This window comes from Podarcis bocagei (assembly GCF_964188305.1).
Source record: "Podarcis bocagei genome assembly, chromosome: 3".
NCBI classification, from domain to species: Eukaryota; Metazoa; Chordata; class Lepidosauria; order Squamata; family Lacertidae; genus Podarcis; species Podarcis bocagei.
The window spans coordinates 61789380-61804933 of record NC_138127.1 but is presented as its reverse complement, the minus strand read 5'-3'; the positions used below and the strand labels follow the sequence as shown (position 1 = coordinate 61804933).

Sequence of the window (15554 nt, the reverse complement as noted above, 5' to 3'; positions counted from 1 at the left end):
CCCAACTAAAGACAAGGCAGGAATCTTAGCTCAGATCACCGTACTTGGATAGCTTAGTTGGTTAGAGTGTGGTGCTGATAACACCAAGGTTGCAGGTTCAGGACAGCTGGATATCCTGTATTGCAGTGGGTTGGACTAAATTATCCTCAGGGTCCCTTCTAACTCTACAATCCTACGATTCGATGACCATGGTTTCATTTGAAGTTGATTACACTAGCTATTTTCATATTCTTTTTCAAGAAAATGATTTGCTTTTCCAGATAAAAGGACTGAAAGTGTGGTTTTAATTTTAGCAAGGTTTTTTTATTTTATACAGTAGTAGATCTGATACAATAACAGTGAGGGATAGCTACTTACCCTATAAAATGAAGGGCTTCATTAATGTAAGACGTGGGAAGAAACAGTAAAAAGTAACAAGACAAAAATGCAGTGCTATAAATCAACATTGACATTAGAGACATATAATTTCCAAGAATCAGCCTTAGGATCTGTTTCATAAAACATTTTGCTGGTAATATTGACTAAATAATTAGCTGCAATCAATGTCTTTGAATCAAATCTATCTCTCCATGTTTCATCCGGAAGCTAAAACATTCAAGAATTGTCACAAAGTAAATGCTGCTGTTCTCATTCACCAATAAGGATTCAGCAATACTGGAATGTCTTGTCACCAACAAACTCTCTTTGATTTGCCATCACAGTACAAATTGTTTCACTAGGGCTTTTTCCTTTTTCTTTTCTGCACAACAACTAGCTTGATCATACTGTTCAACAAAAGGCTAGTGTATTCAGTAGGATACATTACATTACAATTCAACACAGCCATAGTGGAGGGGTGAATTCTCAAAACCCAATCCTGAAAAGGCAGGAACAAGTCAGACATTTGTACTTCATAATCCAAGTACTGAGCTTGTACTGAAATCCAAGTACTAAACTTGCTTTTTTTTAAATGCACACAAGTCCTTTGTCGAGAGAATGCAGTAGTTCCATTAAATTATTTTTACCTCTGCAATTGCTTTTTATTCCACACAAAAAAGAAGTGTTGTCATAATCTCTTCACCCCCAGGATCATATCTCCTTTTCTACATCAGTGATGTCCCTCTATTTTGATTTGTTTTCTCTGATGAGAATAGATCATAATGGCATTAATGAGAGACTGTCACTTGCTGCTGACAGCACATGCCATGAGTACAATATCCCAGCAATGGCATCAAAGATCCTAGCATAGTTGTTTGTGACAAGCAGAAATGATCAGCTATTGTTGTAAGGAAGAGCTTCTGCAGCAGAGGCCTGGTGAGGAACTGACATTGCCCCCCAAAAGAGGATGCTGCACTATCTCTCTCAGCACTGAAAGGCTTCTGCAGCAGCAAGGAGCCCATTGAGGGGAATATAATCACCTAGACATAGAGGGACAGCACTATTTCAACAGCTCTAAGCCTTGAAAAGCTCTTGCTGCAGCCTGTGGGACCCTTCCAATGTTCTTTTTATTGTGCATTCATGATTATTTGTGCTTATTATTGCAATACTGTTTGCACCTGCAAGTGTTTTTTAGGGGGGGCATACTGCTTCATTCAGTGCATCATGTACTATAATGTCCTGCTGAAATTTTGTAACTTTTTGTACTACATCATGTTGTGGTGTTTGGGGGTGTTTGTCCTGTTTTTGTTGTGCTATGGTGCAAGAGTGCCCATCAGGCGGCAATAATGCAATAATCTTGGGGACACAGAGCAGTGTGAGCACTTTTCTTATTGCAGAATGTCCAGTATTGGGGGGGGGGGATGGGTTACAATGGCTGTGTACACAATATCCCTTTACAGCCCATTCGAAACTTGTTTTCCCCCTCAAAGAATTATGGGTACTGCATTTTGCCACTCACAGAATTATAATTCCCAGCAACCCTTAACAAACCACAGAGCCCAGAATTCTTTAAGAGGGAAGAAAGCGTGCTTCAAATGTCTCTAAAAGGTATAGTGGGCATGCAGCCTATGATCGTGCAACCTGAATTTGCTGGTACATGACTGAATCTCAACAGAAAATAGTGAAAATGTGGAAGCAACCTAACTTTTTATATAACAATTGTTCTGGGCTTGTTTTGTCCTGCTTTTGTTGCACACAAGGGCCCCTCCAGATGGCAAGAATGCAGCGACATCAGGAAAGGATTGTAAAACAAATACAACCTGTGGCCCTCTCAACATTGTTGGACTCCAACTCCCATAAGCCCCAGCCAGCGTGGCCAAAGGTCAGGCATAATGGGAGCTGTAGTCCAACAACATTTGGAGGGCAACCAATTCCCCATCTCTGTCGTACAGGTGTGAGTTACAGATAGGTAGCCGTGTTGGTCTGCCATAGTCAAAATAAAAAAATTCCTTCCAGTAGCACCTTAAAGACCAACTAAGTTAGTTCTTGGTATGAGCTTTCGTGTGCATGCACACTTCTTCAGATACACTGCAACTTCTGTTTCAGTGTATCTGAAGAAGTGTGCATGCACACGAAAGCTCATACCAAGAACTAACTTAGTTGGTCTTTAAGGTGCTACTGTACAGGTGTGAGCTAGTTTAAAGTAGAGCTGAGCCACCTCAGACAAGCTGCTGCTCAAATATCTTGTCCCTCAAAGCTCAGGGTTTCTCACTACTAAAGGTGATGTTACATGTTACTTTACAGCAAAGAGCTACCCATTTCCACAGCTTTGCTGAGGGTGCATTTTTTATAATACCTGAAGGGCATTTGCAGGTCTGAAAACACACAAAAACCAGTTGTTGCATAGGCTGGGGATATAATAGGGTCAGCAGAGAGAGGATGCTAAATATCAAATGCATTGTTTGCATTTGGTCCTGAAATGCCTGTGTTCTCCTGAGCTTTCAGACAGCACCCACAAAGTAAACACTGCTTTCCCTCTTCTGCTTTGAAACCACCCAGAACAAATATTTCCCATATTCGGGGGGGGGGGATGATTGTTATAGGTGGCATCATTCCTCTTCTACTCTTAAGACTCTTCCAAATAGGGGCTTAGTTTGCAAATGGGTTTTTGAGATGTATCATAAACAGGTCTTTGGCAATAGGCTCTTTTCTTCTTCTTCTATACTTATCATATTTCCCCTAGAAAAGGCATATGAGGATTAAATTGTGGGGAAGGGTTGGGCTGGGTCAGTGATGTTGTGTGGATGCTGCAATGGGGGGAAAGCCATTTTCAAACACGGAGAACCAAGTCCACACTAGACACCTGCCTGGAAGCATCCTCAGTCATAAACCAGAACTGGGGAGGCAAAACTACACGAAGGAATAGAAACTAGAGCAGTTTTAAGAGTGCCTTTAGCTGCACCGAAGCACATAGCTTCACATAGTTGTCTCATTAATACTGATAAATTGGCTAAGAAACTTGCTTTCCCTCTGTGAAACAGGCTGAGCTTTGATAAGATTAGACAGTTTTACAGCTCAGCCTGGAGAAGTGGGGGTGGGGAAAGGATAAGAAGGGAAGAGAATGGCTCGCAGGGAAGAAACCCGTTTTGCTTATGCACAATGAGAGAGCGTACGGGGTTGGAGAAAGGACACCTGGGCCGGCAGCAGCCTTTCTTTATCGCCCCTTTAGGCTATCTCAGCTCCGTAGACCATGAGGTCCCCGCCCCCGACTCGATGGGCTTCCCAGCGTGTTAAATGTAGCATTTGAGTATCGTTCTGCAAATACCACGCAGTGACCCAATAGCACCCTCAACGCGGCCGCCTTCAAGGAGCCACCGGGCTCTTTGTCGCTCTTCAACGCGGCTGCCCTTTGGGAAGCGGGGGGCCACGCGGGGAAGCAGAGCTCTAGAGAAAGATCGGGGAAGGGGCTCCCGGGAAAGAGGTCAGGAAGCCGCCGAGGAAGGAGAAGGGGCTCCGCTCGCAGGTAAGAAAAGGAGGGGCGGGCCAGCGCGCTAGCCTTGGGCGAAGCGTGGCAAGGGGGAGCTATGCGAAACATGCCCGGCCAATAGGCGTCGTCCGAATTGCCGTCAGCGTTCGAAAGGAACAGCGGCCGTCCAATGAGAAGCGCCCTCGAACGCAGCCAGGATTCCACGCCGTCCACAAGTTGCGGCGGCGGCGGCTGGCCTCCCGCGTCCGCCTGGGCTGCCTGTAGCGCCGCCTGCCGGCCGCCTCTCCTGCGCCTGGCTCCTCCCCTCCGGCTGCCCTCCGCCCTGCTCGGCTCGCTCACTCGCTCGCTCCCCGGGTCTCCTGGTGTATTATGTCATCTGCAAGCGGAGCGCCCGGCCAGGCTCCCCGAGACGGCGCGCAGTGAGCGGAGGAGAAGCCGGGAGGCGCGTCTCTCGGGCGGCACCGCTGTGCAGGGACCCGGAGCTACGCCGGCTGGGCGCTCCTGCCTAGGACGGCTCCCCTCGGCCGGCCGCGCCGCCGCGCCTTGCTTGATTCCCCTCGTCCCCCGGTGGCTCCGCTGTCCTCGGAGGGGGTCTCCCGCCCGGGAGCCAGGCGGATGCCGCCGCAGCAAGAGGGAGAGACGGGCTACATCAGCAAGCCGCTGCCGGGCGGCTGCGAAGTGCCCCCGGTGCCGCCGCGGAGGGTCCGCAGCAGCCGGGCAGCGGCGCTGGGGGCCGCGCTGGGGAGCCGCTGCCGGGCCGGGGCGGGCGGCGGCGGCGGGACTGGCGGCGGCGGCGAGCCTCGCCGCAGCATCAAGTGCGTGCTGGTGGGAGACGGCGCGGTGGGCAAGACCAGCCTGGTGGTGAGCTATACCACCAACGGCTACCCCACGGAGTACATCCCCACCGCCTTCGACAATTTCTCAGGTAAGGGGGCGGCGGAAGAGGGTCTCCTCGGAGGCTGCCGAGGAAGCACTTCCCCTCGGGGCAGGAGGGTCGCGGCGAGGCGGCCCCTCCAGCGTGCGATCCGGCTGGGCAGGCGCTTTTCGCCCTCGGAGCGCCGCGTGGACTCTGGCTTCTCTTTCAATCGCCGTCCATTTCCAGCCTTGAGACTCAAAAAGGGGCGGCTCCCCTCCTTGGGAAGTTCGCGAGAAAGAGCAGCGTTGCTCTTTGAGCTCCAGGTGGATGCAGGTAGAAAGGAGGGGCCGAAAGAGGATCCCCCCCTCCACGTCCGAATATATAGGGAAAGGATCAGTCTTACGGTCAGGGGACCAAACGGGTTAGATTAAGCCCCTTTCTTCGGGAGGATCGTCTAATAGAGAAAGAAGCTCCGAGAGATACGTGAAAAAGAAACTCCCCTTTCTTTTCTTTCGCATGCCCGTTCCAGATCATAACTGAGGACTCGAACTGAAGAAGTGCCCCGCATAAATCGAATTATTCCTATTTAGTTGCATATAACACGCGCCGTTTAAAATGCAGACGTGCTGTGCTTCCTCTGGAATACCCCCCCTTTTTTGCAAGATTGAAAGGTTTTTACAAATCTTGACCTGGACTTCGAAACAACCGAGGTCAAGGGTGATTGTAACTCAGCGGTGCAACATTGACTTTTCACGCAGAGGGTCCCTGATTCAGTCTAGGGCATTTCTAGGGCCCAGATAGGCCCACAATTCTGGAGACCCGCAGCTGGCTGGACCAATGGTCTGACTCTGTACAAGCGATTTTTACTTGGAGTTAAGTTCCACTGTGTTAAATGGGGCTGACACATGCATACGCCTTAATGTACTTGTTTGCTTCTGAGTTTTGAAGCCTCCACCATTTACAACAGTATTTTCCATGCCGTTTCCAGGCGTGAGGGTTAGGAACTTGGTCACAACTAAAAACAGGATTCTTTGAGTTCTAACTAGTTCTTATGGGGGCAACCTGAAGTGGGTGGGTGTATATATAAACATGCCTTTATATGGCAGATATTCGTATTTCAGGGAAAAGTACTTTTATTGCCAAGGGCTCCGTGGGTCTGATTTACCCCGGGCTCAGGCGCTATGCTGAGTGTGCTGTGCCCACACAGATAATTCTGTTCTTTATTTTCCCAAAACGTCACACTTTCCTATCATCTTGCAAATCCTCTTGGCTGTCTCATAATCCTTATCCCTTTAGTTAGGTTCAGAAGGGGGAAAAGTAAGCCCTTGTCCAGTCCCCTCCCCCACCTTCTATTAGTTTAAATCTCCATTGATTTTCGGGGGGGGGGCAGGGAACAGCGTGGAGAGATGGCTTTCTGCGGTTTGCCGTGTGAATTGTTGTAATTAAATAGCCCCTGTCAATCTTCCCAGTTTTTAATAAGGTTTCTGGGTGTTGAGTGGAAGCTGCTGGGTCATCAGTCCTGGCTTAACTCCTTCGGGGATAGATACGAATCTTAGAGCTGCTTCACATTTTTACAGAAAAGAGGTGTCCCTGTGCATTTCTGTGCTGACTGTGTCTCTTCTCCAACATCAGAAGGGCATTTTCATGTCTGAGAACATGTGATAAACACGCACCTACTGTTGGGAGTTTCAGTCATATGTGGTTTGTGTATGTACACTGTCCAGATATTCAAATGCCCTTCAAACAGAAAACACACTGCTGACCTGCTGTGGAAATGCTGGGGTCTTCTTCGTTGTTTGCCGCTGTATTGTGGCCTTTGTCCTTTGTGGTGAAACATTCTCATTTTGAAGAACAGGCTCTTACAACCTCATGTCACGAAAGGTGCTCTCCCTGTCCTTTGCACCAGCTTAGACCCGAGCAACCCAGCCCTCTGCAGCAGGTATACTTGGGAGTAAGTTCCATAGAGTTCAAAGGGAGTTAGGTGTGCTCAGCTGCTTCCACAGCAGTACAGTTTAGAGACTTTAGAGAGCCACTCCTTCCTGGAGCACGTTACTGCCTCACATTAAACTGTAAGCAGTTTTGCTTTGCAGCAAGCAAATACCTGAAGGGCACAGTTTTTCTGCAGTATTGAAAATTGATGCAGCAAAAGGAAGTGACAAAAGCAATAAATCTGCAGCCGTTTTGGGGGAGGGGATTAAACCAAGCAAAGCCCACCCCCTCAATTAAAAAATAGCATATTGTGTTTAAACAGGGAAGCGATGGTAACAATGGCCTGTGATTACACGTGGTTCTTTATCAAGCTAGTTCTTTTCTGAGGGTGGAATGATAAATCCTCTAGTCAGAACTGAAAGGGATGCAAAAAGAGCAGCAGCTTCGCAAGGGATGTGTCAATATTTGCATTGTCTTTTCTGCTTTAAGGCAAAGGGGTTGGAGTAGGGGCCTCCTTTGTGCCAGGACTTTGAAAATCAATCCTCAAGCAAGTTGAAGGGAATGGGGTGGGTGGTTGGGATGCAAAACTGCCTGAGTGTTTGGGGACAGATTTCTTCTTTCTTTTGCATCATTCAGTGATTTTGCTACTTAGCCCATTGGGAGTGTACCAAAATTTTAAAGTCCTGAAGGGTTTGGGTAGGCCTCAGAGTTGGGACTGAGGCGGCTTTTGAGCTCCTTAAATCACAACCGGTTCAAATAAATACGAGGAAACACCTACCGGTAATTCTTCATGAGTGGATGAAGGTTTCACTGACTCTTCCCTCCCCTTCCATTTCAGCTGTTGTATCCGTTGATGGCCGGCCAGTGAGGCTCCAGCTCTGTGACACAGCTGGCCAGGTCAGTAAAACTACTTACTTACTTGAGTGGAAGGGTGGCCTAACCTGGGGCAGAGGGAGGAAAGTGGAGGAAGAAAGAGCTAATACCCTTTTTGGGTGGAGTGGTGTGTGCTCTGCATTGTCACTTCTTTCAGGCTGCTTCCTTGGGTGACATGAGGAGGCTGGGAGGGAGGCAGCAGGAGCCCAAATACAGGTCCTCCCCACATCGGGAGTATCCCAGGTGGCTTCTCAGTTACCTTGAGAGCATTGGAAGGAGCAGCCCTGCAACAGTTCCCTTGTTGCCAGAGTAATGTGAGTAACTGGACTACATAGGAAGGACCGGCTACTGTGGGAGGAGAAAGACTTCCTGCTTTGATTTGCGGTCTTCTGTTGTGCAAAGGTGAGTGACGATGAGTCACCCACGTGTGAAACAAAAGCACATGTTTACATGTGAATTTGCAAGCAGCCCACTACCTGATTTGCAATGGATGGCTCAAAAAGACAAAAATATACTGCACTACACACTGTGACGCATGGGAGTTTTCTCTTTGCAAGCTCTCTGAGTGCATTTTCATAGAGTGGTCGCTTCTAACACACAATGCATAAGGGGACTTCCTGTTTCCTGCTGGCTGATACTGGGTAATCCAGCAGTTGGCAGCATATGAGCTGTGGGTACCTAGTGGCTGTCTTCTCCATCTTGTTATGGAGGGCCTTTTGGAGCCATGATTGCTCGTGACATCTTTGTCCTAGATCCATTGTTCCCGTGGCCTGTTAGCTGTAGATAAGAGATGGAAAAAGAGCCTCGATAATCTGGGGCTTTCTTTCGCACTCCTAATTCATCTCAGTCTCTGAATCTGCTCCTCAATTCTACTCCTTGAGGGAACGCATTCCAGTTTTAAGCAACACAATGACATCAATGCGACAATTACTATGAGGACATGCAAACAAGCTCTAATTGTGCAAATATTTGTAACCGCAGCCCACAGCTTCAGTGCAGTACAGCATGCTTCAGTTCAAACTCTGCCTCCGAAGCTAAGTGACAGGAGTCTTTGGCTCTAGCCTTGCTTCCTAAGGGGCTTAAATCTGGGAAACAAATGAGCTCATGAACTCAGTGTCCCTGACTCTTGCCCTGTAAACCTCAGTCTTTTGCAAGTGCCCCTGAAAAGAAGTGTATTCAAGTGGAAGGGGCCTTGTAGTGATTTCTTTAGATGTATTTTGAAGAACTGCACGTCTGTGTTCCTTCAACATTTTTCCAAGTTAAGAACCTCTGACCCCTTGCAAGTTAAGATGCATGTTTCAGTTTGGCAACAAAACATTGGCACAGGAGGTGCATCTCGGACTGTGTTTGCTCTTCGCTCTTCTTAATTTGAAACCCTTGGAAGCATTTGGAAGCATGCTGTATTTTAATTAAAATGCTACCACAACTGAGGCAAATTGTATTGGTTTGGGAGGCCGGTGATGTTGTGCTTTTGTCCTGTCAGCAAGAAGGAAAGGTTGGGTGCAGGCAAGGAGTTGATTTGCTTCCCTCAGCTGCAGCCCTTGAAGCCTCTGGGCCTAACAAAAGATTTGGTTAGCTGCATATCTGCCAGTAAGTGTAGTGGAGTTTTTCCCCGTGTGTGTGTGTTGCAAACATTGTCTGCATGCGGCCTCAATCCAGATCAGGAGTCCTTTTTATGGGGCTCTGAATCAGGACAGGGAATGAAGGATTTTTAAAAATCTAACCCACACTAGGATCCTGATCTAGAACAGCCCCACTGGCTTTTTAAAAAAAAAAAATACACAAAACCCTACACTTAAACAAAATAAAAAAATTCCTTCCAGTAGCACCTTAGAGACCAACTAAGTTTGTTATTGGTATGAGTTTTTGTGTGCATGCACACTTCTTCACATGAAAGCTCATACCAATAACAAGCTTAGTTGGTCTCTAAGGTGCTACTGGAAGGAATTTTTTTATTTTGTTTCGACTACAGCAGACCAACACGGCTACCTACCTGTAACCCTACACTTGAAAGACACAGCTACATAACTGAACTGATTTTCATGAGTGGTATGTGGCAACTTTCCTCCCTACGATTAGATTTTCATGTAAGAGTTAGTCAAATCTTTAGTGGTGCGGAAGTGACACATACTGCTGTGACCTGAAACAGGATCTGGAAGGTCTCTCCTTTGTTAGGCTCTCCCTGCAACAGACTATAAACTGCGAAGAACCAGAACGCTCTGATCATCACACAGGATCCACAAATCAGAAAATCATACCCCATGGCAAAATCACAGTTTTGATGCATAGAAGGAACTACAAAAGGGCACATAGCATGGAGGTTGAGTGGGGAGGGAGGCAGCACATTAGGAAATGTGAGCGTGAGGGTGTTCTTTATTCATGGCACCAGAAGTGTGTCAAGTGTAGATCATGAAAATTGGATGACAACAATAAATATGAACCTAGAACAGCAGGCCTCTGAAGGGCTATATTAAATCATGAATCCTTCCAGAGGATCATGTTATATGACAGTGTGGTGCTAAATCGCTCGCACCTTCCTGTATCAAGCTTTGCCTGGATTTAGTGTGAAATCTCTCATCAACTGTGTCTTGATCATCTGAATTCCTCAGTTGTCCAGATCCATTGCTTTCCCCTGCTCAGTCAATAAACCACTCGGATAAACCAAATCAAAATAAGAAACACATTGAAATAAGAAGCAAGTAAACAAACAATATTCAGGGTATGTTCACGTTACCACTCACTTTGCATGCAGTCCTATCTTACTGCTGCCATTAGAAGCTGCATTCAGAGTAGGTACCCACACAGCAAGGAAGCCTGGGATTACTCAGACAATGTTCCAAGCCACACAGAGGCAGCAGGAAGTGGCCTGTTTACAAATTTAAGGTTAATAGATAACCTGATGCAGAGATTGACCAGAGGAGTCCTAAACAAAACAAAAAAAACCCCATCCACACTGTTCTCATATTGGGGGGGGGGGGCAGCAAGCCCTTCCTAATACCACAGAGCCCAAAGGACCAGGACAAATAGCCAGAAATACCTGTGCAGCTCTCTCTTGAACTTTGAACTCTTACTTTCCCAGAATATTCCTGAGTGTTTTACACTTCTCTGAATTAAGTGTTACTCTAATATCAGTTTGAAGACTGTGGTTGCAAAATTGGTACAACAGTTAGGTTGGAAATCAGATCACTGTGCTACTTTCTGTGGGACGTCTGCAGCATCTTAAAGTAAATAAGTCAAGATCTTTTAGTTTCTGCTTACAGGAGAAATTCCCTATTTGTTTCCTGTAGTAGTTCCCTGTAGCTGGTTTACTCTGAGCTAGTCCTAATTAACCATTGGTGAGAATCTTATCAATGGGCTTAAGCAGAGGTACAAAAACCCAGTCTCTTGGAGCCCCAAAACTGCCCACTGACACCTGGTGAGGTGCAGAGTTCAAGAAGTGCTGCTGTTATTCACTCCGGTCCCTAGAAAATCTCATTGTCTCATGTTTTGGGGCAAAGTCACGTCTAGTTTAAATTTACCTAACTCTTTGCTGGATTGTGGCCAAGTACGTCAGATTAGATCTCTGCATTGCTTCATGCATCTGAGAACTGCCTTTTCCCTTTTACAACTGCTCACACTGGCAGTTCATAGCCATCTTGTGATTAGACAAGATCCGGAGATCAGGTTCTGCATGACTCTTTTCCAGCTGCCAAATCTCCAGGTGGCAATTTTCTTTCCTTTTGCTTAGGTTTGTGTTAATTCCATTTAATTCCCTTTGTGTTGCACCAGTTCAGGTGGCTATCCCATTCATCCCACATGAGTTCTCATCAATCCTTCTGGTATTTACAGTGCCTCCTAAGTTAGTGCCATCTGTAAGTTTCATCTACGTGCTCCCACTTCCCTTCCAGGGTCACTAATGAAAACAGCTATATGAAACAAAACCCAATAGTAATCTCTGAGGAATTCCACTAGGAAAAGGGTAAAAGCTGTCTTTTCAGCAAAGCCTTTCCTTTGGTTCAATTCAGTTTCCCATTTGCCTGTCAGTTCTTGCCGGATGCGTGGCCTGCTTTTATTGCATCATCCCTCCTGTATGGCTATGCATTCAGCAGAATCATCTGGGACAGTCTTATAGGACTTTGCCACTTCCTAATGCAGGAGGTGGATCATAAAAAGGAACGATGTCCCATATCAAAAACTCCTTTGCTTGTCAGGGGAATATGGAGGCTAGCCTAGTCTTTGCCCTGATTTGCTGGGTTTATGAGGATTTTTTTAAATGGGGTAGCATTCAAACATGCAATTCCTTTCAGTATCATACAGTGGGTGCAGTCTCAGGAGAGCTATATCCCAGTATTTCCCTGAAAGCTCTGATCTGTAAGTTCTGCAGCCCTATTTAGATGTTGCAAAGAAGGGGAAGAGGCAACAGAGAGGATGTAGGGTTTGTGCAGGAATTCCTAGATATGTGGGGTGATTTCTTAAGCAGTTGGGGAGTTGGAGCAACTCTCTCCCTCACCTTGAACCAGGGAGCTTTGATGGGCTTTTTGTTGCTGAGCAAACGGTCTCTCAACATTCACGCTTCTTTTCCCCATTTCCCCCCAGGATGAATTTGACAAGCTCCGGCCCCTGTGCTACACCAACACAGACATCTTCCTGCTGTGCTTCAGCGTGGTGAGCCCGTCCTCTTTCCAGAATGTGAACGAGAAGTGGGTTCCAGAAATCCGGTGCCACTGCCCCAAAGCGCCCATTATCCTCGTTGGGACACAATCGGACCTCCGGGAGGACGTCAAGGTCCTCATTGAGCTGGACAAATGCAAAGAGAAGCCCGTGGCGGAGGAGGCCGCAAGGCTCTGTGCCGAGGAAATAAAAGCCGCCTCTTACATTGAGTGCTCCGCTTTGACTCAGAAAAACCTCAAAGAAGTCTTTGATGCAGCCATTGTTGCTGGCATTCAGTACTCGGATACTCAGCAGCAGCCAAAGAAATCGAAAAGCCGGACTCCAGACAAAATGAAAAACCTCTCCAAATCCTGGTGGAAAAAGTATTGCTGCTTTGTATAGTATATTTTGCAAAGGCTTTGAAAACAGCAGTTGGATACTGGGAGCGGGTCAAAGCTATATTAGCTCAAAATCTCTCTATTCCAGAGCACACGGACTGAATTCCACAGCTCTACATGCTGCTAAAAGTCACCCGTTGTCGTTGGAGGAGGAGGTGGTGGGAGGAGGACCTGAGGGAGCTGGTTGATGTGCATTACGTGGAAGGCTCCCAGCCGGAGTCAGCGGAGTGTCCTGTTGCCAAGGGACAACTACCCCACACTTCTGTGAAACCAGAAGCTGGGCCGAGGAATTGACTCCATGCAGAAGTGGGAGGAGCCACAACAGAGGCCTCCGATGCCAAGGCGACACAGAAACCAGGAAAAGACTATAGGAGGACAGAGTTTGACAGGTGGATGTCAGAAAGTGTGTGCTCCTTAATGACATTTGGCTTCCCACGTGCCCGTTTTCAGTCTTGCCATCTTCAGAAACTATAACATGCATTCCAGAAACATCCATAGTTTGATAAATTTAGCAGAATCTGCACGTAAATCCTATATATTTTTCTTAAGACGATATGCCTACTTCATGCACAGTGTAGGGATGTCTTAACACAATGAGCTGCTTACATAACTGCATCTTATTTGTAGACCCCTGACTTACAGATCTTTTACATGGTGTAAATGTGCATGCTTGCCAAATTATAAAAAATAATAATGATGATGATATTTTGAATAGCCTTGGGTTGCTTTTCTATTTCTAGAGACCCCATGACAGGTTTTTTATCAATTTATAAAGGCTGTAATCCTCCCCTTAAACGATGCACCAAATACCTGTGAAATGTATGTATCTGATGGTCTAAGTCAATGCGATGATGTTTTCTACAAGATAATCTCAACTAATTGCATTATAGTCTTTTTCACATAGTCAGGTACTGCACATTTATGTACCTTAGATAGGGCCATCTTTCTGCATGATGGAATTCAGTGCCTATCAATATAAGGTGAGGTGGGATTAGAACAAGCTGTCAGTCATAAGCAGTAGGAAATCGATCCATTGATGCCAATGGAAAAGTCTTCCAGGTAAATGCGTGGCCATAGAAATTGGTCCTGATTCAAAATATACCAAATCTGTCCCTGTCAATTTTCATGTAGTGATTTAAATGTTTTTTTTTAATGATCACAAATGCAGGCTAGCAGTGGTGGTAACTACCTGGGCTGCATGCTTTGTCCATGCTTTCTTATGGTCTTCCATATTGCTTTGAACAAAATGAACATTAGCCAACATGCAACACATTTTTGGTGGTGACCCAAATCCCTTTCAAGACAATTCAAAGGTATATTTTAAATTTTAACAAAATGGCCTGCCCTTGCAATAGATTACAATGTGATGGATCTAAAATGTGGAATATTATTTGCTCCAATATCTACCTATAGAAATTCCTCTTCTAATTAAGTAATGCAATGTTCTGAATTCTGGAGATTGAGCTATTTAGGAACCTGATATTTGCAAAATGAGCGCAAAAGCCTTAAGTTATTGTCTCCTTTTCTGTATTGTCAAGATTCCTCCTCCCATCAGCCACCGCCTTTAAAGTAGGCTTCTTATTCATTCCATTATCATCTTAAGTTTAAACTGGCCTAATTCAGGCATAATGAGGAACAATGGTTTTCTGCTACATTAATGAACTTTGGATTTACATGTTTCCCTGTCCTCCCTTTTCATGTGCCAACATCTGCTTTAGTTTTTAAACTAACCACAGTTCTCTGTGAGTCCAGGCTTCGGGAACTGTGGTTAATTCAAAAGCTAAAGCAGATGTTGGCACATGAAAGGGGAGAGGGAACATGTGAATCCAAGGCTTCCATGCTTAGAATAAGCTAGGATCAAACAGGTGGAAGCTAGGGGGCAGGTGGAAGCACATGAGTTCAAGGTGGGGGCCCTGTCCCTATACCAATAAACCATGGTTTCCCATTATGTCTGAATGCAGTCTACACATGCAAGCCCTGCAAACAGAATCCACATCAGATCTAACAGGGCTCCTGCAGAGCCTCTATATTCACTGCATCTTGTACATGAGAAATACCAGTGCAGAAATCCCAGGCACCTCCTTGCCCAATTGTTTAGTACACAGGGCATTAAAGTATTTTTCTTCCAGCCTTAGGTGAAGTTGCTGCCTACATTTTTTTCAGTGGCTCTCATTTTTCCTAACCTGGTTGGGATACGTTTCCTGTTTCAATGTTGGCAGTAGCTTTAGTCTGACTCAGCCCTCTCCTGCCCAGATGGGAGAACCATCTTTTCAGTGGGTGGTGATGTTGGGGGCAGACAGCGGAGATTCAGAGTTATCCAAAGCCCTGCTGGACTTGTTGCAGGAGGGCAGAAGTAACGGTTTCTGCCTTTCCAGATATTTTTTTTTAATGGGAACTATTCCTCTCCTTTTGGAACTCTGGTCTGAACAGAGACATTGGATTCTTATCTCATTATACATGACTAAGCCATTTCTCACCTTCTCACCCCTTCCCTTTTCCTGTAAGACCTATTACAGTTAAGAGTCGTCAACAGGCTCATCTCAGCTATCTGCCAATCTCCCATTCCCACCACCCTTCTGAGTAATACCCCTCCCCACCTTCTCACTAGATAGAAGGATCTGGCAACTTCTGTTTCAGTGTATCTGAAGAAGTGTGCATGCACACGAAAGCTCATACCAAGAACTAACTTAGCTGGTCTTTAAGGTGCTACTGGAAGGAATTTTTTTATTCCTCTCCTGTCATTTCTGATGGGAGAGAATGCACAGACACGAGTTCCAGGGCTTACATACGTTTCCTTTAGTTTCAGGGGACTGAGAAGGGTACTTGTAAGATCCATCAGCTATGCTTTTCCCTGACCCATCCCCAGCATGCTTCCTTTAGGCCTCTGATGATATTGGACCTCAAATGTTGGTGAGGCAAGGGCCACCGAGATTTCTGCAGTGGGAGGCCCTATCTCAACACACACACACCCCTACCCCTGGTCTGGCTTTTATATTCAGAGCAAGGTCTGATTCATCCCATAGCC

General features: G+C 46.2%; 1 protein-coding gene across 1 annotated transcript; it reads left to right on the top strand.

Moving 5' to 3' along the window:
• The first annotated feature begins 4212 nt into the window (after positions 1-4212).
• Positions 4213-12964, top strand: RHOU (ras homolog family member U). The gene is made up of 3 exons (XM_081186998.1): positions 4213-4769; positions 7468-7526; positions 12078-12964. The coding sequence occupies exons 1-3, from the start codon at positions 4460-4462 to the stop codon at positions 12531-12533; spliced, it is 825 nt and encodes a 274-aa protein (XP_081043124.1). The 5' UTR covers positions 4213-4459; the 3' UTR covers positions 12534-12964.
• The last annotated feature ends 2590 nt before the right edge of the window (positions 12965-15554 follow it).